The sequence below is a fragment of the Mesocricetus auratus genome, unplaced genomic scaffold, assembly GCF_017639785.1.
Source record: "Mesocricetus auratus isolate SY011 unplaced genomic scaffold, BCM_Maur_2.0 Super-Scaffold_100046, whole genome shotgun sequence".
Classification (NCBI taxonomy): Eukaryota; Metazoa; Chordata; class Mammalia; order Rodentia; family Cricetidae; genus Mesocricetus; species Mesocricetus auratus.
Window position 1 is genome coordinate 1,381,390 of NW_024429223.1, and position 23,003 is coordinate 1,404,392.

General features: G+C 52.9%; 1 protein-coding gene across 1 annotated transcript; it reads left to right on the plus strand.

The window, feature by feature from the left end:
- Positions 1-6,092: 6,092 nt before the first annotated feature.
- Clip3 (CAP-Gly domain containing linker protein 3) lies at positions 6,093-22,821 on the plus strand. The gene is given in 15 exon segments (XM_013121796.3): positions 6,093-6,251; positions 6,608-6,787; positions 11,707-11,846; positions 11,932-12,025; positions 12,229-12,374; positions 12,376-12,391; positions 12,720-12,838; positions 13,787-14,023; positions 16,883-17,018; positions 17,181-17,309; positions 18,249-18,392; positions 18,487-18,610; positions 18,794-18,858; positions 19,941-20,013; positions 21,253-22,821. Coding segments are annotated over 14 exon segments (1,644 nt in total). The 5' UTR covers positions 6,093-6,251; positions 6,608-6,621; the 3' UTR covers positions 21,308-22,821.
- Positions 22,822-23,003: the final 182 nt, after the last annotated feature.

Genomic DNA, 23,003 nt, shown 5'->3' on the forward strand with positions numbered 1-23,003 from the left:
AAGAGCCTCCCTCATTGTAGGATGGGCACCCAAAGTCCAATTGTATGCCAGAGATAAATACTGATCTACTACCCAAGGCTTCATAGATTGCCTAGGCCTCCTCACTGACACCCACAAACAGGGGGTCTGGATCAGTTCCATGCTGGCTTCCCAGCCAGCAGCATTGATTTCTAATCTCTCTCTCTCTCTCTCTCTCTCTCTCTCTCTCTCTCTCTCTCTCTCTCTCTCTCTCTCTCTCTCTCTCTGTGTGTGTGTGCCCCACCACTTTCTGGCTTGATTTAATTTTTCATTACATTTATTTTTTATTTATATGTGTACGACATATATGAAGAGATCAGAAGATGACTTGCAGAGTAAGTTTTCTCTATCTACCTCTATCTAGCATGTAGGTGCTAGGAGTTGAACTCAGGTCATCAGGCTTGGTAGGAGGCCCCCTCCACCCACTCAGTTATCTTGCTGGCTCTTTTTTACTTATTTTAATTTTCTTTTTGAGACAGAGACTCACGCTTGCTACGTTGCCAAAGATGACCTTCAAATTGAACTTGAGCTCCTCCTGCCTCCTGAGTGCTGGGGTTACAAGCACGAGTCACCACACCTAGTTTATATGGTGCTAGGGATGGGCCCAGGGATTTGTTCAAGGAAGGCAAGTATTCTGCCACATGAGCTGCATCCACACTTTTTTGGGAGGTGGGTGGGACAAGGGAGGGTCTTACTATGTAGCTCAGGATAGCTTCAAATGCAAGGCAATTAATTAACTCTCGTGCCTCAGCTTCCCTAATGCTGGGATTACAGACGTGCTCTTCCCTGCCCAGCTACAGGAGGAAGTGTCTGATATGTGCACACACGCGCCGTTGCGTTGCAGCAGAACTCCTGCTATACAGATATGAAATAAATATTGCCCTTGGACTCGCATATCCTAGATGTCCGATTTTATAAACTCCTCCCTCAGATCCACGCACAGTGACAGACAGAGTTGGAGGGTGGCCGTGGGTAGCCATGGCAGAACCCGGCCGGAAGGAGAGGGACCTCAGTTGGGACCAGAGGAGCAGTGGAAGAAAGATGGAAGCCAGAGCCCCAGAATAGGGGGTGAGCATGAGAGAGCTGGCCTGGGTGGGAGGTGTGAACTTGGAGCCCAGAGGGTCCTTGGGTGTGACTGTCCTCAGGGTCAGAGTACTTGGGGACCTGTGGCACTTACCTAGTGACTCTACAAGGCTGCAGGTTCCCACTGAAGGACGGTTCCAGGCTGCAGGCCTGGCTGTGGCACTCGGGCAGAGAACAGCCACCCGCCTCCGGTACTTGTGCGGTGAGGTATTTCACACCCTCTTGCTTCCAGTGGTGATGGGGAGTTTGCCACCGGTGGCCTGTCGCAGTGCCCTCCATCTTCTCCAGGGTCCCCTGACAAGGTGCGGAGGTCCCCTGTAGAGGCTGACCCCCAGCCTTGCCACCTGGGAAATAACCCCAGAATCTGACTCCGACCGCCTTCCCCCAAGACAAGTCTCTGTTTGATGCCTTCCTTCCTTCAGTCTTCCCCTTCCTAAGGGAGGCCTCTGTAGAAACTGACCCCACCTCTTAGGCCTAAAGGAATGCCCCTTGGAGTATTGCTGGGATGCCCCTCACCACCACCACCACCACCATCTTGTCTCTTAGAACCAACCAAAAATCAGGAAGCACTGAGAAGCCAGTGGCTGTCTCTTTCTCCTGGGCAGAGGTTTCATCCATGCCCCTGGAGTCCAGCAGCATGGACTCATACCCAGCGCATTTCACGGGGCTGGGAGATGCTCGCAGCCACCGTTCTCCTGACCCCCTTGTCTCTCCCAATTGCTGCCACGGGGCCTACGGCCTGAAGTCCCTAGCTAGGACCCACAGCTGGGTGGGAGACGGCCCTTGGGGCAGTGCAACAGAGAGTTGACAGGTTGCAGGAGTGATGCCAGGCACAGCTGCAAGCTTTGGAACAGCTGGCACAGCAGCTGCGCAGGGAGAGCCTGCTGGCCTGCACACACAGGGTTCATTGTGCTGGGTGAGTGTCCCTGGGACTGGTACCCAGGACGCTGGCTCTGTTTGCAGAGTCCGCTGTTTAAACACCCACCCTCCCGTGCCTTTGGGGTTGTAGGCACTTGCCTAGCAAGGGCCAAGCCCTGGGCTCCATTTCCGGTACCAGCCAGACAAAACAGGCCTTGAGTGTCGGTGCTGGCCTGTAGGCTCAGCAAGTTCAAGGTCAGGCTAGATAACCTAGCAAGTTCAAAGCTAGCCCAGAGCTATGTGTGACCCCTGTCAGAAACAAGCAGACATTAAAAAATCTGTTAACACAACCAAAAAAAAAAAAAAAAAAAAAGCCGGGCGGTGGTGGCACACGCCTTTAATCCCAGCACTCGGGAGGCCGAGGCAGGCGGATCGCTGTGAGTTCGAGGCTCGGCTGGACCAACAGCCTCCAAAACAATACAGAGAAACCCTGTCTCGTAAAACCAAAAAAACAGCCGGGCGTTGGTGGCGCACACCTTTAATCCCAGCACTCGGGAGGCCGAGGCAGGCGGATCTCTGTGAGTTCGAGGCTCGGCTGGACCGATAGCCTCCGAAACAATACAGAGAAACCCTGTCTCGAAAAAACAAAAAAAAAAAAAGCCAAAAAAAACAAAACAAAACAAAAATCTGTTAACACCAGGCAGCTGTCAATCAGAGCTGAGTGATGGCTGCTTAACTAAGGCACGGTTAGGAGAGATGTTTAGGGAGCATGGTCTCCCTGCCAGACTGAAACTTACCAAACCCTGCTATGCTCGTGATGCTGCTCTGGTGCCCTTTTCCAGATATAAAAGCAGAGGCCTAACTTGCCCCAAAGCAGGTAGGCATAAAACTGCAGAACCAGGAACGGGTGCAGAGCGTGTGTTTGCAGCCCCTTCAGGCTGTCTAAAGCTCCTAAGCAACTCCAAAATCGTACTGTTGAGTTTGGTCTTTTGGAAGGTGTAAAATAGGTCAAATCTGGGCCACACCTTTCCTCTGCTTACGACTCCATGGTAAGAGTGGACTCTAGCTCAGTGATAAACGCTTGCTTAGTGTGTGTGAGGTCCTAGGTTCAGTCTTTTTTTTTTTTTTTTCCAGAGACAGGGTTTCTCTGTATTGTTTTGGAGGCTGTCCTAGAACGCGCTCTTGTAGAACAGGCTGGTCTTGAACTCACAGAGATCCGCCTGCCTCTGCCTCCCGAGTGCTGGGATCAAAGGCGTGTGCCACTACCGCCCGGCTCCCAGGTTCAGTCTTTAGCCCTCCAGCAGAGGCCTCCTCAGCTGGTGAGGAGACTGTCTGGTCACGACAGTGCTTTGGTTTGTGATGATAAAGATAAAGAGCACCGGGTTCACTTTCCCAGCGGTCAGCTGGAGAGACAGCGTGACTGTCCCTGGTGCTTTGACACTGGTCTGGACATCGGTGCTACCGTGGGGGCTGGGACAGAGCTCAGACTGATGCCTGGAGCTCTCCGTGGAGCTTGCCAGGGTCCCTGGGTTGACATTGTCTCTCTACATCCCTGACCCCAGTAATTCATCTAAAAAAAAAAGTGTATGTGCTCTGTCTGCATGTAGTATGCCTCCATGCCAGAAGAGGGCACCAGATCCCATTATAGATGGCTGTGAGGCACCATGCAGTTGCTGGGGATTGAATTCAGGGTCTCACCATCCCCTCCACACTCACTGACTTTCTGTCTCCATCTTGCTGTCTCCCCCACCTGTCTCCTGGTCTCCCCGCGTCACTCTTTATCTGTGTCCCTCCATGTTGGTCCTTCCTGCGTTCATCTTCCCATCCTCTCCATGACCGTCTCCATGACCGCATCTCCCCATGTCTCTCCACCTACATCTTACTGTTGCTGACGTGCCTGGCCTTCCTGTTCCTCACGGTGAGCCTGCTTGTCTCTCTTGTGTTTCCTGTTTCCACCACTTCTTGCCGGGATGACCCAGATGCCCGGACACGAGGAGCCTCAAACCTTCGCCATCACCCGTGGACGGCCTGACATAGCTGTGGTCCTTGCCCGAGGCCACATATCCCGCCACCCTAGATGCTAAGCCTGGACACCCAGATGCTCCCTGTGTGTCAGGGTCAGAGTGACAGGGTTGAGAGACAGAGGTAGAAGAAGAGTTTGCACACTTGGCCTTGGTCTGGCTCTGCTGCCTACACCTGGAGAGGAACAATGCCCCTGGCTCCTGGGTCCCATTCCCGTCCATTTGAACCTTGTATGTGACCTTGGACCAAGTTGCCTCACATTCCTAATCCCTTAGGATGCTCATCCTCGGGGGGTGTCCACTCCCTGCCACCCCCAACTCAAGCCCTTGGCAATCAGTAGACCAGACCGAGCAGAACAAGGGTCACTCAATGACTGTGTCTGCTCCTGAAGAGCCTTGGTGTGCTGTGCCAAGCCTGCTGTGGAGTTGGGGACACGCAGTGAGCACAGCCCCGGAACCATCCCCGCCTTTGAGCTCTTGTCTGCTTGAGTAGAAGGTGAACTAGTAGATTAGTAAACCAGATCACTTCCAGTTGACAAGTGTTCCCAATCCTGAAGAGGTGGGGATTGGAGAGATGGCTCAGCGGTTAAGAGCACTGACTGCTCTTCCAGAGGTCCTGAGTTCAATTCTCAGCACCCACACGGTGGCTGGCAACCACCTTGAATGAAATCTGGTGCCCTCTGCTGGCATGCAGGTAGAAGACTGTATACACAATAAATAAAATATTTTTAAAAAAAGACTGAAGAGGCATGATTGATATCGGTGGGGGGTGGAGAGGGGGTGTGTCTGGAGAGCACCTGGACCACTGCAAGAACAACTCTGCAGAGGCCCTGCCGTCTGGGACATTGGCATAAGGAAGGTATAACTCTAGAGGAAACCTACGGGGGTGGGTACAATTTGTCTAAGGAGAGCAAAGATGTCACTGAGAAGGTCACTGAGAAGGGAAGGGAGGGGACCATACAAGTGTTGGGGGAATAATTTCCCAGAAGGAATTGTGGGGATAGATGCAGGGGTAGTTGTGAACCAAGGAGGGTGAAGAGAGGTGGTGGGCACGTTCATGTAGGGCCATTGTGGGCTATGGTGCGTGCGTGCGTGCGTGCGTGCGTGCGTGTGTGTGTGCAGGTGGGGGTGGGGGTGATGGCAGTGGTGGAGAAAGGAATTGTGGTTGGTTTTTGCTGTGTTTTCCAGGCTGAACTGAATCGCAGACCTTCCTCTGCAGCCTCCTAAGCGCTGGGGTTGTAGGCCTGGCCCATACCTGCTAACACTGGCCGTCACCTGGGTTGTTAAAGCAGATGTGACCGAGTCAGAGAGGCACCTGGTGTGGGACATGTTAATGGGGAGCCAGGTCAGCCAGGCTGGGGACAGAGAGCACAGAGGAAGGAGCGCTCTAGTTCAGCTGCGAGATGAGCAGGTCTGACCCTGGATAAAGGCTGGCAGAGGCGGGCGAGGGAGAATAAAATTCTGGAACTATCTAGAAGAGGGAGTTCCCGTTCTGTCCATTAGGAGGAAGAGGGGCGGAAGGCAGTGGCCCAGGCCAAGGTGATTTGGGGTGCAGCAGGCAAGGCCAGCCCAGGTATGAGGCTGAGATGGCCGGGACCTAAAAGGGATAGACACTTTCAGAGGCGGCATCCAGAGACCGATGGGCATCCTCGACACCACTGATGCTTGATTCAAGCTTCCGAGTCACCATCCGCTTGCTAACACTTCTGTCCTGGCTGATGAGGATAAGTGTGAGGACGAAGACGGTTTGAAGAGAAAATGCCCCTCTGAGACCCCGTACATGGGGCATGCTTGAAGGAATTAAGACTGGGATTCCAGAGAGCAGAAACACCCAGCAGCACCAGACTTAGACCACTGTTCTGACCAACCTGCTTTGCTGAGCGGAGGAAAACACCCGAGTCTGCCTTGCCAACCTATCTGTTCCTAGTCCTCCTCTCTCTCCAATTTCTGTGCCTGTCAAATCCTTCCGGGAAGCCATCTCCCCTTCCTCCGGTGGTCTAGCCCTTTCTCGCTGCTACCACCTCTAAGCTCTTGTCTCCCAGCATCTCCTCCCGTCCCCCCTTCCCCTCTCCCCCCCCGAGTCTAGCCACTGCGCATGCTCCACCAGCGCCCCTCCTTCTCTATCCCCCATCCCCCGCCAGCGTCTGGGCCTCGGCCCCTTTCTGTCTCCCTCTCCTCCCCCATCTCCTCCCCCCAACCCCGACACCGACACCCCGTTACTCCAGCAGTCTCCTGGTCCCAGCCTTTCTTTCCAAACCCCCGCCGTCCGAGGTAAGATGGGAGGCTGGGGAGAAGGGGAGGGGCGAAGCATCCTGCATCCCTAGATAAACAAACCCCGGGAGGGGGCGGCCGAGACCCAGGGGCCTGGCACCCGAAGAGAAGAATGGGAGGCTGGGCCTGAGGGAGGTGGCAGGCGTTGGGGGCGCTTATCCCGGGGCCTGCTAATGAGTAACGGGGATCCCTGTGGCTGCCGAATCCACAGCTAGGGACTCGGGGGCCCACACGGGGTTCTTGGAGCTTCTGGGGGCTTGAACCCCCCGAGCCATCTCTAGCTGACCTCTATTTTCAGGATTTGCTTCAAGGCAAACCCCCCTCAACTTCAGCCCCCACCCCCACCCCCACCCCAGGGCCACCGAAGACCATGACTAAGACAGATCCTGCCCCAATGGCCCCTCCACCCCGAGGGGAGGAGGAGGAGGAGGAGGAAGAGGACGAACCTGTCCCAGAAGCCCCCAGCCCCACCCAGGAGCGCCGGCAGAAGCCTGTTGTACACCCCTCAGCACCTGCTCCACTCCCCAAGGACTACGGTAACCGCTGTCCCCACCCTGGATTCTGGCATGCAGCGTTCGGTGCTGGTGGCTTGGTTGAGCTATGGTGATGATGGTGATGGTGGGGCATTCTGAAGGTGGTCCACCGCAGGTGGTCTTAGCTGCAGAGCCTTTTAGACCAGGTTCCTTCGTCAAATGTGCATGCATCTGCGGGAGAATGGGGTTGGAAAAATTCTAGTCTTCCGTTCCTGACATGCCAATCCAGTCGGTTAGTCACTCAACAAGCCCCGTATGGAAGCTACTGCGAACCCAACTTTATGCTAGAAACTGGGGCTAGGGCAAGGTTCTCCTAAGGGTTTGCCAGGAGAGCCCCCAGGTCCCTCCGCAACCACACAAACCATCTAAATATGAAGTTGCAGGAGACGATGAAATTGATTTTATGGGGGACGGAGAGCGGCAAGAGCTTTCAAAGACAGGGTTCCCCTTAGGAGGGTGCCATCCGGGGAAAACCCAGTTTGGAGTGGGGAGGCAGCGGCTGCAGGAGACTTAAAGACTGAGGCAGAAGGGCGTGAGGTAGGGAGCAGTCTCAGAAACGAAGCCTGTTCACAGAGGACTAAGTATCCCGGCTTCCTGGGGAGCAGCCAGGCAGGCATGAGCCTTGCTCTCAGAGTGACCCAGCAAATGGCCTGGGAGTTCGAGCTGTCCGTGTGTCAAAAGGCATTGGCTTCCAGCATGAGCCTCGGGAGCTGGGCTAGGTCTTTCTGATGATGTACAGATGGGCAGACGGAAGCCCAAAGCATGAGGTGTTGGAACCAGCTGTAAGCAACCTGGAGAAATATCTGTAGTTGGGGAAGAGTTAAGAGAGAAGTCCCAGAGACGGAAATGATTTTGGAATGGGAGGACCTGGAAACTGCATTTAGGGGGTGATCAGAATGGGGGTGAGCTATTTTACCAAGGAACAGACCTGGAAGGGACTTAAAGGCCACACCAAAGACGTTTCCTGTGTTTTGACTGTGAAAGGAGAGAACAGTGTATGTAATTTAAGTGAGGAATGACAGGTTCAATGGACAGTCTTGTTACTGCGCTTTAATTGATTTGGTGTTTGCGTGTGTATGCCGCAGTGTGAGTGTGTGTGAGTGAGTGTGAGTGAGTGTGTGAGTGTGAGTATGAGTGTGAATCAGTCGGGGGACACATTTCGGCAGCTCTCTCCCTCCACCACGTGAATCCCGGGGATCGAACTCTGGTCATCAGGCTTGGTGGCAAACTTGTGCCTCTGCTAGCAGAGTCTTCTCACTGGTTTTGATTGACAGTCTTAAGATGTCCTTCTGGCTTCTCATTAGAGAGATGGGGCTCAGCCGGGGCTGGGTGGCCCCTCCCGAGAAGGTGTTGACTGGGAATGCCTAGCGCTGTGAGATCCAGACGCCAGTATTAAGTTTTGAGAGTCGGCAGTGCTGGAATGGGGCAGGAGGGATAGCCTGTGGACATGTCACATACCAGAGGTAGATCAGAGGGACAAACCTCAGTCTAGTTAGAAAAACACTACCCGGCGGCTCAGTTGAAGTCTTTGCCATACAACATGAAGAGCTGGGTCCCCAACACACAAAAAGCTGGGCATGGCTGCTGGCATCTGGAATCCCAATGCTGAGGAGACAGAGGCAGGAGGATACCCGGGGATGACTGTCTTATCTAGACAGTCAGTGAGCTCCAGGTTCCATAAGAGATGAATCTACCTAAAAACTAAGGTGGCCAATAGAGAGATATTCAACGTCAACCTCTGTTTTCCATGGTACATGCTCTCCATATGTGTGTATACAGACACACACACACACACACACACAATATTATCTATTTTCTGGGAATTTGGGGTGTAGTGAGAGTGTCAACCCAAGGAAACTGGGAAATCTTTAGAAATTCAACTGGATCTGGTTGGAAGTCACAGCGCCTAGGCTGGGCCATTGGAGTAATCCTGCTTAGAACAAGGGATCTGGAAATGTGGCTTCTTCCATAGAGGAAAGCTACGGGGGCGTTTGTTTGTCCAGTTCATGTATTACTTCCGAAGAGACTCAGCAGGCCTCTCCTGCGTGCTGGGTGCCGTGTGCAGTAGGTGGTGGCATGTAGGTACACCCAGCTGTGGGCGTCGTAGAGGCTTAAGGAAGCAGTGACGGTGACAAGTGAAATTAGGAGAGAAAGGCAACAGAGAAGAGAGGGGTCTGTGGTTCGGTGGTGGAGTGCTTGCTTGGATTCTGTCGGCAGAGAGAGGAAGGGAAGAGAGGAAGAAAAGGGCAGCGGAAGAGACCCGGGGGCATACACACCATGTTGGGGAAACGCGCTCGGCAGGGCAGGGTAGCGCTTTAGGCTGGCCCGTGTGAGGAGCAAAGCTTTATGGGGGCTGAGGGAGGACTGCCCACACGCAGCAACAGAAGTGCAGAGAGACAAGGGTTTGCTTGGTGCATTAGAGGGACAGAAGGTCAGTCGGCTGGAGGGGACTAAGGGAGAGGGAAGGAGAGGCCAGATTGCACAGAGCCTTGTGCACCACGGGGAGGACTCTGGACAATACTGTAAAAACCGTGGGAGCCAAGGACAGACTCTGGGCCAAGAACGGCTTTGACGCTGGGTGAGTGGGGAGGGATTCCTGACTCACTGTCCAGGGGTCATTTCTCCGGGCTGTGTGGGATCCAGTCTTCACTTACCCATCCATCGGGCATGTGCTGAGGCCCCTGTTGAGTTCCACCGAGAGCAACATTTCACGTGGGGAGTTAGACATGCCATTAGCACTGCCCTGACTGAACAGGCCTCAGTCCAGAGCCTGTTCATTTATGACTCCAGTTTGTATATGCTACACAAAGCTTACACTTTAAAAGATTATTATTATTATTATTATTTGTTTTTTCGAGACAGGGTTTCTCTGTGTAGCCCTGGCTGTCCTAGAACTCACTTTGTAGACGAGGTTGGTCTCGAACTCACAGAGATACGCCTACCTCTGCCTCCCGAGTGCTGGGACGAAAGGCGTGCCCCACCACCGCCCAGCCTTATTTTCACAAGTATGTATGTGTGTCTGTGTGTGGGTATACACACGTGAGTTCAGGTGCCAGAGAAGCCCAGAGGTGTCTGATCACCCTGACCTAGAGTGACAGGCAGTTGTGAGCTGTGTGATTGGGTACTAGGAACCTAACATGAGGCCTTAGCAAGAGCAGTGTTTAGTCTTAACCACTGAGTAATCTAGTCAGCCTCAGGAGTTTTGAGTTACAAAAAACCCAAGACTTATTTGGCTTATTTGTCTGAGATGGGGGAGCAGGGTCTCACTGGGCCCTGGCTGGCCTCGAACTTGTTTTTTCAGACTGGGCTGTCCCAGACCGCACAGCTACATCTGCTTCTGCACTTCCAGGGCTCCACATGCATGCTACGTGTCTAGCCTGGCTTGTTTGTTTGTTTTTTGTTTTTGTTTTTCAAGACATGGTTTCCCTAAGTAGCCCTGGCTGTCCTGGAACTCGCTCTGGAGATCAGGCTGGCCTTGAACTCACAGAGATCCTCCGACTGCCTCAGCCTCCCTAGTGCCGGGATTAAAGGTGAGTTCCATCACTGCCCAGCTCTGGCTTGGGTTTTTAAAGAAAAATTACCTTTTCTGGAAATTTGACTAGGCTGTGTCTATTCTGTGTGTGTGTGTGTGTGTGTGTGTGTGTGTGTGTGTGTGTGTGTGTGGTGTGGTGTGGTGTTGCTGAGGACTGAATTCAGGGCCTTGGCCTTGCTAAGCAAGCAGTCTCCTGCTGAGCTATGTCTCCAGTAGCTAGATTTTGGAGACAGGTCCTTGCTGTGTAGATCAGGATGGCCTGATCTCCATGTAGTCAGTCCATGTCAGCCTCAGACTGCCAATCTTCCTGACTTTGCCTCCTGAGTGCCAGGATGAATGGCATGTGCGGCCTCACCCAGCTCACTATGCCCAGAGTTTGACTGGGAAGCTGGGGCCCAGAGCCTTACTTAATTTTATTAGCAGGACCCTTGAATATGCAGATAGGTGCTGAACCTGCAACCATTCCCTTGTTTCAAAGGATGGAATCACCCAATTGTCCAGTTTCTCAGGACATTGGGTTATTATGTTATTCATTTAGTGTCCCCTTTTGTTGTAGAGTAAGACGTGTCACATTTGTTTGTGCTGTGGAATATTTGTTTAATGATGCAGAGATGTGTTGCATTCCTTCGTGTTGCATTTGTTTAACTCTGCGAAACCCTGATACTTTGCCTGTATGAAACACCTTGATTGGTCCAATAAAGAGCCAAACTGGCCCGGAGCAAGGCGGGAGAAAGGATAGGCGGGGTTGGCAGGAAGAGAGGATAAATAGGAGACACTAGGGAGGAGAAGGAGGCAGAGGAAGAGAACAGGGAGAGAGAACGATAGGGCCAGCCAGCCACAGAGTAAGAGTGAAGGAAAAGTAGACACAGAGAAAGATAAAAAAGCCCAGAGGCAAAAGGTAGATGAGAAAATTTAAGAAAAGCTGGCTAGAAATAAGCCAAGCTAAGGTGGGGCATTTATAAGTAAGAAAAAGTCTCTGTGTGATTTATTTAGAAGCTGCAAAAGCCAAAAGAGTAAAAAAACAACCAGCCAGGCGTTGGTGGTGCACGCCTTTAATCCCAGCACCCAGGAGGCAGAGGCAGGTGGATCTCTGTGAGTTCGAGGCCAGCCTGGTCTACAGAGCGAGTTCCAGGACAGCCTCCAAAACAATACAGAGAAACCCTGTCTCGAAAAACCAAACAACAACAACAACAAAAATCAACCAACAACATTCTTTATGTTGAAACCCGCTGGTCTTCCAGAAGACACCCGTGGCTTGCTGTGACCTCTTTCCACCACTTCAAAACCACATATTCAAGTCTCTTTAAAGGCAATGACCTCGGGGCTCCTTCCCTCAGGATGTCAAGGGGAGTCAGCTTCCTGGGGGGTAACTCTGGGCTTTTTTCTCCAGCTTTCACCTTCTTCGACCCCAATGACCCTGCCTGCCAGGAAATTCTGTTTGACCCGAAGACCTCCATCCCGGAGCTGTTCGCCATCGTTCGCCAATGGGTACCCCAAGTGCAGCATAAGATAGACGTCATCGGCAATGAGGTGGAGCGCTTTGGGAGACTGGGGAAGGAGGGGACATGCTTCCCCCAGGTTTGGGTGATTCTATGTTGTCGTCCGGTGCTCGCAGATTCTGCGTCGTGGCTGCCACGTGAATGATCGCGACGGGCTCACCGACATGACACTGCTCCATTATGCGTGCAAGGCTGGGGCCCATGGAGTCGGTGAGAGCCCGGACCCCAAAAATCTAGGCTCCCATTCCTGATGCCCTCAAACCCACCAAGGACTCAGGAGGCTCCAAGAGCACACCTGTAGCCCAAATCCAAGACCCCAGAGTGCAGAGCTTCGGGGTCCTTCCCTTCACCTCGGCACAAGTTCTAGAGCATGGCTTCCAATGGCTTCCAAGCTGCCCCTGGCTCTTTTGCAGGAGACCCTGCAGCGGCGGTACGGCTCTCACAGCAGCTGCTGGCGCTGGGCGCGGATGTGACCCTGCGCAGCCGCTGGACCAACATGAACGCGCTTCACTACGCGGCTTATTTCGATGTGCCCGACCTCGTGCGTGTGCTGCTGAAGGGGGGCACGGCCCAGGGGTGAGGAGGCGGAGCCTGGCTGGGAGCGGGAGGGGCCCGGGGTGCCCAGGGTTTTGAGGTGCCCTGGTAAGGGATGGAGACGACCCAAGATGAAAGGATAAGGACTGAGGCCTGGTCTTGAAGGGAGAAGGGGTTCAAACAGGAAGCAGGGGCTAGAGGGGCGTGGGAAGCGGGGGAGCTCGGGATGGGGGGGCGGGTGAGTATGCCAACATTAGGATGATAAATGCTGCCTAGAGATTGGGAGCCCAGAGCTGGGGGTTGGGCTCCGTGCAAAAGCTACAGGAGGTCACGTGCACTCATCACGTACTCTCTCCTGCCTGCTTCCCAGTGGTGAACTCGACGTGCAGTGACTTCAACCATGGCTCAGCCCTGCACATCGCTGCCTCGAACCTGTGCCTGGGCGCCGCCAAATGTTTACTGGAGCATGGTGCCAACCCAGCTCTGAGGGTACTGCCGCCCCCCCCATCTCCTCCCTCCTGCCATCCTCTTCCCTTCATCTAGCCTCTGCAGAGGATCAAGACCACTCCTAAACTATTAGGAGAGCCTCTGCACACTTAACAAATGAAACCGCGGCCGACATCCACGCAGTGTTCGTTATGAAACAGGTCACTTCTATTAGTCATAAGCCATGTTTTACAATGGGGACTCTGAGGTAGGGCGATCAAAAGGCGTGCCCAGGATGGAGGAGGAGGGAGCACATGTTCTTTTCTTTTAGTCCTGGCTGACCAGAATCAGTGATGTAACACGTCCCAGAGTCTTGGAGGTTGACTTTGAGTCCGTGTCGGTTTTTGTTTTGTTTTGTTTTTTTGATTTTTTGGTTTTTCGAGACAGGGTTTCTCTGTGGCTTTGGAGGCTGTCCTGGAACTCACTCTGTAGACCAGGCTGGCCTCAAACTCACAGAGATCCACTGCCTCTGCCTCCCGAGTGCTGGGATTAAAGGCGTGCACCACCAACGCCCGGCTCTTCCTCTTCCCCTTCCCCTTCCCCTTACTCTTCCCCTTCCCCTTCCTCTTCTTCCCCTTCCCCTTCTTCTTCTTCTTCTTCTTCTTCTTCTTCTTCTTCTTCTTCTTCTTCTTCTTCTTCTTCTTCTTCTTCTTCTTCTTCTTCTTCTTCTTCTTCTTCTTCTTCTTCTTCTTGTTTGTTTGTTTGAAGGTTCCATTGTGTATTCCCAGCTGGCCTGGAACTGTCTCTGTAGACCTGGCAGGCATGCACCACCACACCCAGGCCACATCTGTGTCTGTTACCCCCTCCCACACTTCTTATTCCCAAATTGACCTGAGGAGTAACCTAGGGTAACTCCTGCTTTACCCAGTCTGAGGGTCTGGGGTGTGGTCTCCCAGAAGGTGTGACTTGTCCCACTCAGTCCCGATTCCTTCTGTTCTCTCTGACCTACAGAATCGAAAGGGACAGGTGCCAGCAGAAGTGGTCCCCGACCCTATGGACATGTCCCTTGACAAGGCAGAGGCAGCACTGGTGGCCAAGGAACTTCGGACACTGCTGGAAGAGGCTGTGCCGCTGTCTTGCACCCTCCCCAAAGTCACACTGCCCAACTATGACAACGTCCCAGGCAATCTGATGCTCAGTGCACTGGGCCTGCGCCTAGGGGACCGAGTACTGCTCGATGGCCAGAAGGTCAGGGGCTGGGTGACTGACGGGCGGGGCGGACTCAGCTGGGCGCGTGGGCCTCAGACACAGCATCCCCTTTGCCTGCCTCCCTGGCAGTCACGCTGGACTTTGTTCTAGAAGTTGATACCCACATACTCCCTGTGTGCTCTACCCTGTGCTGAGAGCTCTGACTCCGGCAAGGAGGCAGACCAGTCCACCGACAGTGACAGCCCAGTGAATGCAGTCGCAGCTGCGGCAGTGGTTAGCATAGCTCTGCACGCCCGTGGCTCCCTCTGGAAGGCTCGTGGGCCACTTTACCCTCAGGTGCAAAGTCAAGGCTTTGACTGGGACATCATGGGGTGGAGGTCTCCAAGGTGTTGTCCACCTGGAAGACATGTGGCCCAGGAGAAGAGCGGCAGAAAGTGCCTTGAATTCAAACAAGTGGGGGTAGGGGTGGGGAGGGGCGGAGAAAATCTGCCCCCACCCAGGCACCCCCAGATTTCAGCCACTTTCCTGGCGTTCCTCCTGCTGACCGCAGTTGTTCTTTAGGGCAGAGGGTAGTGTCAACCCAGCTCTGGTCTTGTGGAGTTCTGCTGGTAAATGGAATAGAGATGGTAAAGTACCCGTGAGGTCATTTCCCGTGGCAGCAAGGACTGTGAAAACCATTCGGTGCCCGGATGTGGGAGACTCCCTGGCTGGGAGGCAAGAGAGGTTTTAGCAGGAGTGTTCCGAGAAGGCTTTCCAGAGGAGGAGATGTCCAAGCTGAGAAAGTAGCTGGCAGCAGCTGTGACCCAGGAGGAGGGAGGGGGCAGTGTGAGAGCAAAGGAATTAAGGAATTACGGGACAAGGGCGCTATGGAGGTCAGAAGGGGCTGGATCCCATCACCTGCAGGGCGCTAGGAGGAATTGAGATTTTGGTTTCTGTCCAGTGAGAAGCTATGTAAGTCACGTTTTTTTTCCCCCTAACCGAAAGCTCATGGGTCTATGAGATGGCAGTGGTAAAGGTGCTTGCCATGCAGACCTGAGTTCAAACCCCAGAACCCTTGTAAAGGTAGGAGAACTGACTCCAAGAAGTTGTCTTCTGGCTTGCACGCATGTAACATGGAGTGTGCACCTCCAAAGACATCATTTACACACATATAGGCATGTGCACACTCGCTAATAATAATACATTTATTTGGTTTTTGAGACACGGTCTATATCTCTAGACGACCCTGGCTGTCCTGGAGCTCTACACCAATTAGGCTGGCCTCAAACTTATAGAGATCTGCCTGCCTCTGCCTCTGGAGTACTGGGATTAAAGGCATGTATGACCATACCCACTAATATTTTTTTTGAGACAGAGTGTCCCTGTGTAGCTTTGGCTGGTCAGTACTTACAGATTGGACAGTCTGGCTTCAAACTCCCAGAGGGCCTCCCTAGTCCTGTTTTGCCTCCCTAGTCCTGTTTTGCCTCCCTAGTCCTGTTTTGCCTCCCTAGTCCTGTTTTGCCTCCCTAGTCCTGTTTTGCCTCCCTAGTCCTGTTTTGCCTCCCTAGTCCTGGGTTAAAGGTAGGCAGCATCATGCCTGGCTGATAGTGACATTTTTAAAGTGCCCCATCCAGAAAGCTTTGGGTGTGTGATCTGGTCAGACTCACTGGACAGTTTGAGGGTATGAGCGAATTCTTTCAATTTTATACCCCCAAGAGACTGCAAGAGGCTCCAGGAGATGGGGCCCTTTGTCATCAAACATGGGATACTCAGCACTGTCCCTTAGAGAAGCAACTAGCTTAGACTTAGCGGCTTGCCCAGGTTCAGTTCAGCTTTGTCATGCACTAGGAAGGGGTCCTTCGACGGTGTCAGTTACTTCACCTGCAAGTGAGATCAGAGTGCCCACCTCAGGGGGATTGGAGGTGGGTGTCAGAAAGTCTGAGGCCTTCAGAAGAGAGCTTGGTAGATGCTAAGTGTTCTTTGTGTAATAGGTACAGTCCCAGTCCCCATATCAAACTCCCAAGAAAGCACAGTTAACTGGCTTGCTCTGTCTGTCTGTCTGTCTGTCTGTCTGTCTGTCTGTCTGTCATGTTGCTGGGCCAGTGTTTCTTATATGCTAGAAAAGCATCTCTCACTGAGCTGTAACTCTGGTTTTTGTTTTTTGGTTTTTTTGTTTGTTTGTTTGTTTTGGTGGGGGTGTTTCAAGACAGCATTTCTCTGTGTTACAGCCCTTACTGTCCAGGAACTCGCTCTGTAGACCAGGCTGGCCTCGAACTCACAGAGATCCGCCTGCCTCTACCTCCTGAGTGCTGGGATTAAAGGGGTGCACCCTGGCTCCCTCCCTTGCTCTTCAGCCAGGTGTGATGTCACATGTCTGAAATCCCAGCACTGGGGGAGACTGAGGCAGAAAGATCTAGAGGTCCAAGCCTAGTCCGGGGTGGCGGTGGGGACAGTGACATTAACTGAGGCAGGCCTCACTCTGTACTCTAGGTCGGGCTAGAACTTGCTGCAGTCTTTCTGCCTTGGCCTCACGTGCTGGGGTTGCAGGCATGAGTCACCAGACCTGGCATCGGCTTTTCCTTGTAGGTCACCTGTGGCTGTTGACTGCAGTGGGTAGGACAGTTCCATGACAGTGCTTCTTGGTTACGATGCTAGGGATGAAACCCGGGGCATTGTGCATAGTGGGCAAGCACTCTACCATTGGGTTCTATATCCCAGACCCCCTAACGTCTTTACCACGTGCATATAACATGTTCCCATTTGGTGCACAAGGAAACTGAGGCCTACAGAGACACAGTGCCACAGCTGGTCGTGGCGATGTCGGCACTGAGAACTGTGCCTGGGTCCCTGCATCCACCCTGCCATGCTGTCTGTGGCCTCCAAGGCCCTGTTCAAGCCGCGTCACCTTTGTCTCCCCAGACGGGCACACTTCGGTTCTGTGGGACCACCGAGTTCGCCAGTGGCCAGTGGGTGGGCGTGGAGCTGGATGAACCGGAGGGCAAAAATGATGGCAGTGTTGGGGGTGTCCGGTACTTCATCTGCCCTCCCAAGCAGGGTCAGTCTCTAACTGGGGCCCAGGATGGTGGGATGGGGGTGGGCTTAATTCTCGTGATGCTGCTGCCTAGGGGGGGGAAGGGGCTGGGAGTGGGGCACCGCAAAGGGAGAGGGTCCCTTTGGGCTTGGACAGTGCCAAACCCAGGTTCTGCTTCCTCCCCAGGTCTCTTCGCTTCTGTGTCCAAGATCTCCAAGGCAGTGGATGCACCCACGTCATCTGCTACCTCTACACCCCGGACTCCCCGGATGGACTTCTCCCGTGTAACTGGCAAAGGCCGAAAGGGACACAAAGGTCAGAAGTGGGGAGTCACAGGAGTGGAAAGAGCCAGCCTTGGGGACAGCATGGGGACAGCATGTGGGTAGCTCAGCCCCGTGAGTCTCTTTCCCTCGACTCCGGCTATAGAGAATAAGCCGACTCCCCACTCCAGTGACGTGGTTTCTCCTTTGGCTCACCACTGGCCCAAACCAGCTTTTGGAAGGAACCCCGGGGTTCCCAGACTCCTGAGACTTAGTTTCCTCTCAGGCCCAAAGACGGTTCCCAATTTTGGGGAAGAATCTGTCTCTAGGGGTTATTGTTCCAGAAGTTTCTGGAGTAGAATTGTTCGTGAATAAAGGTACTCTCAGACTGAAATTCCACTTCATCTTACCACCTTCCCCTTGTCTCTGACGTGTGTGTGTGTGTACATACGGACGAGGATTGGCCGGTATTCTCGTCCAAGTATGCATGCTCCTGTGAAAATCTGCCCACCTCTGCCTCTGGAGTGCTGAGATTACAGGCATGTGCCCTCACTGCCTGGCCTCCGTCCTCTTTCTCATTGAACCTGATCATATATTTGGCTAGGCGGGCCAGCACACAGGCTCCAGGGACCTGCCAGTGCCTACCAATACACCAGGCTTTTCACACCGGTTCTGGGGATCCAAACTCACGTTCTCATACTTGAGCTGAGCTCTGCCCTACTTCCGTATTTTCCAGATGAGGTCCCACTGGGTTTGCACGGGCTGGTCTCAAACCTGTTGACTCAAGTGGTCTTGCCCCAGTCTCCTGAGTCCTGGGGCTATAGGCATACACCACTGCCTTCAAGTCCTTTTACTTTGTGGTCATGCTGAGAATTGCATGTGCCAAGCCACACCTCCAGCCCCCTTGCTTGTATTTTCCGAGGAAAATCTGGGGCTCCTGACTTCTGCCTCGGGATTTTCCTTTGGTCTGCATATATTTACCTTCCATTTCCAGGGAAGAAGAAGTCCCCATCTTCCCCATCTCTGGGCAGCCTGCAGCAGCGTGAAGGGGCCAAGGCCGAAGTTGGAGACCAAGTCCTTGTGGCAGGCCAGAAGCAGGGGATCGTGCGTTTCTATGGGAAGACTGACTTTGCTCCAGGTGAGGGTGGGAATATGGCTAGGGTGTGGCCCAGATGTATAAGGCACTGAGGTTAGCGCTGAGGTTGAGGCCTCCTGACTACGCCCTGTTGCAGGTTACTGGTATGGCATCGAGCTGGACCAGCCCACAGGCAAACATGACGGCTCTGTGTTTGGTGTTCGGTACTTTACCTGCGCCCCGCGACATGGGGTCTTTGCACCAGCCTCTCGAATCCAGAGGTGAGCCTCACTCCGCCTCTCAACTCTGGAAGCCACCTAGGGCCCATGTCTCCCCTCAGGTGGCCTCCTGTTAGACTAGGAGGACAACACAGTTGATTCTCATACTACAGCTCTTTCCTTTTGGCTGTCTGCGGTTCAGCCCCTAGCCTTTCACGGCTCTGAATTTTCTTTGTTTCTTCCCAGGATTGGTGGATCCACCGATCCCCCTGGAGACAGTGTTGGAGCCAAAAAAGTGCATCAAGTGACAAGTGAGTTAGGGGCTGGGACACAGGGAGAGATGCGGGTCTTAAGACGGGAGAAAGGCCTCACCCTCCCTGGGGAAATGAGGGGATAATGGGGGGGTTGAGGGGAGGGCATGGGAGGAGGGGAGGGAAAGGGAGAGGGACCTGGAAGTGACTTGTGAAACAACCTTGTTTCTTATCTAAATTTAAACTGAAAAATAAATAAAAAAAAAAGACTGGAGAAAGTCTGTAGGTTCTCGGGTATATGTTAGTGACAATCTCTGGCATTTAATTTGATATATGTGACCCAGAAAAATATAAGACAGGGAAGATAGGTACTGTAGATATGGGGAAATTAACGAGGCTATGAGGGTTTGAAATACAGTTTGGTTGTAGAGCCCCTGCCTCAAATCCCTCAGTGAGGAGCTAGGGTGTGGATTATTAGCAGAGTAATTGTTTAGAATCTCCCAGTGAAGGCCTAGGAGTGGGGTATGGCTCTGGATGAGGGAGAAAAAAAAACTATCTGTGGGGCTAGAGAGACAGCTCAGTGGTGAAGAGCACTGCCTGTTCTTCCAGAGGACCTGGGTTCAATTCCCAGCACCCACGTGGCAGCTCACAACTGTCTGTAACTCCAGTTTAGGGGATCTGACACAGATATGCATGCAGACAAAACACCAATGTACACACACACACACACACACACACACACACACACACAAAACACACAACCCCCCCCAAAAAAACCCAAAAAACAAAAAAGAACCAATCTATAAGACTAACATTCAGGGAGTTGAGGTGGAAGGATCACAAATTTAAGACCAACCTCAACTACAGAGTGAGACCATTTCGGAAAACCCACCTAACTAACAAAACCCAAGGCTCTAAGCAGGCACTGGGGGTGTGGGATTCAATGGGAGTATTGGAGGCATGAGTAATTACTGGGGGTAGGGAAAGCATTTATGACAAGAGGTCCAGGTGCATATTGAAACTGCAGGGATCTACTCAAGGCCTAGAAACACCGATAGAGATTATGACAGAGGGGGGTGTGGGTGTTGATAACAGAGGTGACTCTACTGTCACCTCACTTGGGACCTCGCCTTCCTCTCTAGTGACGCAGCCCAAACGCACCTTCACGACAGTCCGGACCCCAAAGGACATTGCATCAGAGAACTCTATCTCCAGGTGCGTGGCCAGCCCTCTAGCGGAATGCTAGAAACATCGACAAGGCCATTGGTTATGGGTGCCAAAGGCCCTGCTTGGGTTGGAAATGGAAGTTAAATTGTGAGTAAACTGGATATGGTTGCGCATGCCTGTAATCCCAGCACCCAGAGGGCAGAGGATCAAGAATTCCATGTCGCAGGGCTTTGGTGGCACACGCCTTTAATCCCAGCACTCAGGAGGCAGAGGCAGGTGGATCTCTGTGAGTTCGAGGCCAGTCTGGTCTACAGAGTGAGTTCCAGGACAGGCTCCAAAAGGATACAGAGAAACCCTGTCTCGAAAAACAAAAAGAATTCCATGTCACCCTGGGCTATAAAGTGAGACACTGTCTCATAAAACCCAATTTAAAAAAAAAAAGAGGGCTGGAGAGTTCGCTTAGAGGTTAAGAGCACTGACTGCTCTTCCGGGGGATCCGGGTTCAAATCCTAGCACCCACATGGCAGTTTAAAACTGTCTGTAACTCTGGTTCCAGGGGATCTGATACATTTGTACCAATGCACATAAAATAAAAATAATAAGTTATTTTTTAAAAAAAGAATGTCAGACAGTGGTGTGGTGGGATGGAATGCCTTTAATCCCAGCACTAGGGAGGCAGAGGCAGGTGGGTCTCTGTGAGTTTGAAGCCAACCTGGTCTACAGAGCGAGTTCCAGGACAGCCAGGGCTACACAGAAAAACACCATCTGGAAAAAAAAACCCAACCAAACAACAACAACAAAAACCAGCACCAGAGAGAGAGAGAGAGAGAGAGAGAGAGAGGGAGGGAGGGAGGGAGGGAGGGAGGGAGGGAGGGAGGGAGGGAAGGGGGAGAGAGAGAGAGAGAGAGAGAGAGCATGCCAGCCTTGTAAAGTGCCTACAGCAATGGGGGAGGCTGAGGCAGAGAAACTGACTGCCCTCGGTTTGAGACCAGCCTAGGGGACACATGAGACCCTGTCTTACAAAACCAATGAAGGGGGAGGAGAAAGAGAGAGACCATCTTTAGAATGGAGGGCTTGACTGACTTCTTGAGACTTCAGCTGAAGGAAGCACACACACACACACACACACACACAGACACACACACACACACACACAGACACACACACACACAGACACACACACACTGCACAAGCCTAAAATGGCAGAATGCCAGACACAGGAGAGGATGAGGGAGCCAGATGTCCCAACACCTGTGTCCCCGTGTGACCGGCTTCTCCCTCTTTCAGATTACTCTTCTGCTGCTGGTTTCCCTGGATGCTGAGGGCGGAGATGCAGTCCTAGAGGCCCCTGGATACCCAACAAAGAGACAGAGTCCCTTCTAGTGTCTCCTGACACAAGGAGTCCCCAGTCACCCCAAGATAGAGATTCCCAGTGACACCTCCAGAATAGAGAAACCCCGTTAGCCAGCCTCGATTACCGAGGTCCCATTGTTAACAGATCTCCCATGACAACTCCCCAGATACAGACCTCATGTTACCCCAAAAGAGATTCCCTGAGTAGCACCTTCAGGCTAGTCCCTATACCCTGCCCCTCAGAGCAGATTTGCCCCCAATAAACAGATTTCCACATCACCCAAGTGATGCTGGCCCTCTACACACAGCAGGACATTCTTGAGTTACTCACCAGTGGATCAGAGTCCCACGGATGAAGACCCCCCTCCATTCTCCTTAAGCATAGGTCATACCACCAGAATAGCCAACCACATCACTATCCCATTTAACATCAGTTTCCTCAAGATGTCGTGACCCCAAGGTCACCTGAAAGCCCTTACCTGCCAATCTCCTTATCAGAGGCTCCCTCCATTCACTAAGACCCTGATCTCACCCCTGAAGATGACACCCACTTATCCCAGTCACCCCCAATATACAAACACCAAAACAGTCCTGGAAGCATGAATTACAGGACACCAAGTCTTCCTGCCCTCTGCACCCTTGAAAAACCCCCAGTGCCTTGTATGAAGCCCACCCCACATGGCCCACAGTCCCTGTGCTGGCCAAGGCTCCCAGAAAATTCTCTATTTTTTAAAAGTAATAACTTTCCCCTTTGGGGGAATCCCAAAATTTGGAGACCCCCATTTTAGAACTCCAGGGAGTTCAAGTTCCAGAGAATATATATATATATCCCCGATTCCCAACGCCTCCAAGTCCTACAAATCCCTAGACAATCCCAAATTTCTAATTCCCAGGACTCCCCCTACCCAAGTCACGGAATCTTCAAATCCCCAGGGAATCCCAAATTTAAGACCCCAATCCCAAACTCAGGAAAGCCACAACCGCGAGGTCCTTGGGACCGGGAGGAAGGAACCTTTCGCTAGGAGAACATCCCAGGCTTCCGGGACATCTCAAACCTGACTCCCAGGCGCCAGGAGACCCCAAACAGGAAGTCCCATCCTTGGAACAAGAATGGAGGACTCCAATGCCCGTAGTGCATGGATCTTCTGATCTCCCAAACTCCAAATTCCATGGGCCCCAGGGTCAAGGGAACCCCAAGTCCCAAATCTCTGATTTCTAATTTGTGCAGGGCCCCAGGGCTCTGACAGGACCCCAAGTTTTGGAGTCCCTATTTCAATCTACCTTCGGGTCACAGGTCCAAGACACTAACTCTTAGTCACCGGCCCCAAAGGACCTCACAGCACCTGGGCCAGACCAACAGCCTGAGGGAGAACCTGAAGGCCCCGTGGGTCCAGCGCAGACCTGGGGCCCTGATCACCAAGGACAGCTCACGACTGCCCCTTCACTGCATGTCCCCAAACTCAGCATGACTCCTGTCCTCTTCAATAAAGACGTTTCTATGGCCTTCTTGTGTCAGGTCACTGGGGGTTCGCTGCCTTGGGCCCCTGCTGGGTAAGGATGGGGGGAGAAGGACTTTCTTTTAACGTCGGTGTCCCTGCCTCCACGGCACAGGGGCGACTCGCACAGCTCGACCTGCAGAAAGTGGTTCTGGTTCCTGCCCCATCGGGCCGTAGGCGTCCGTTCCA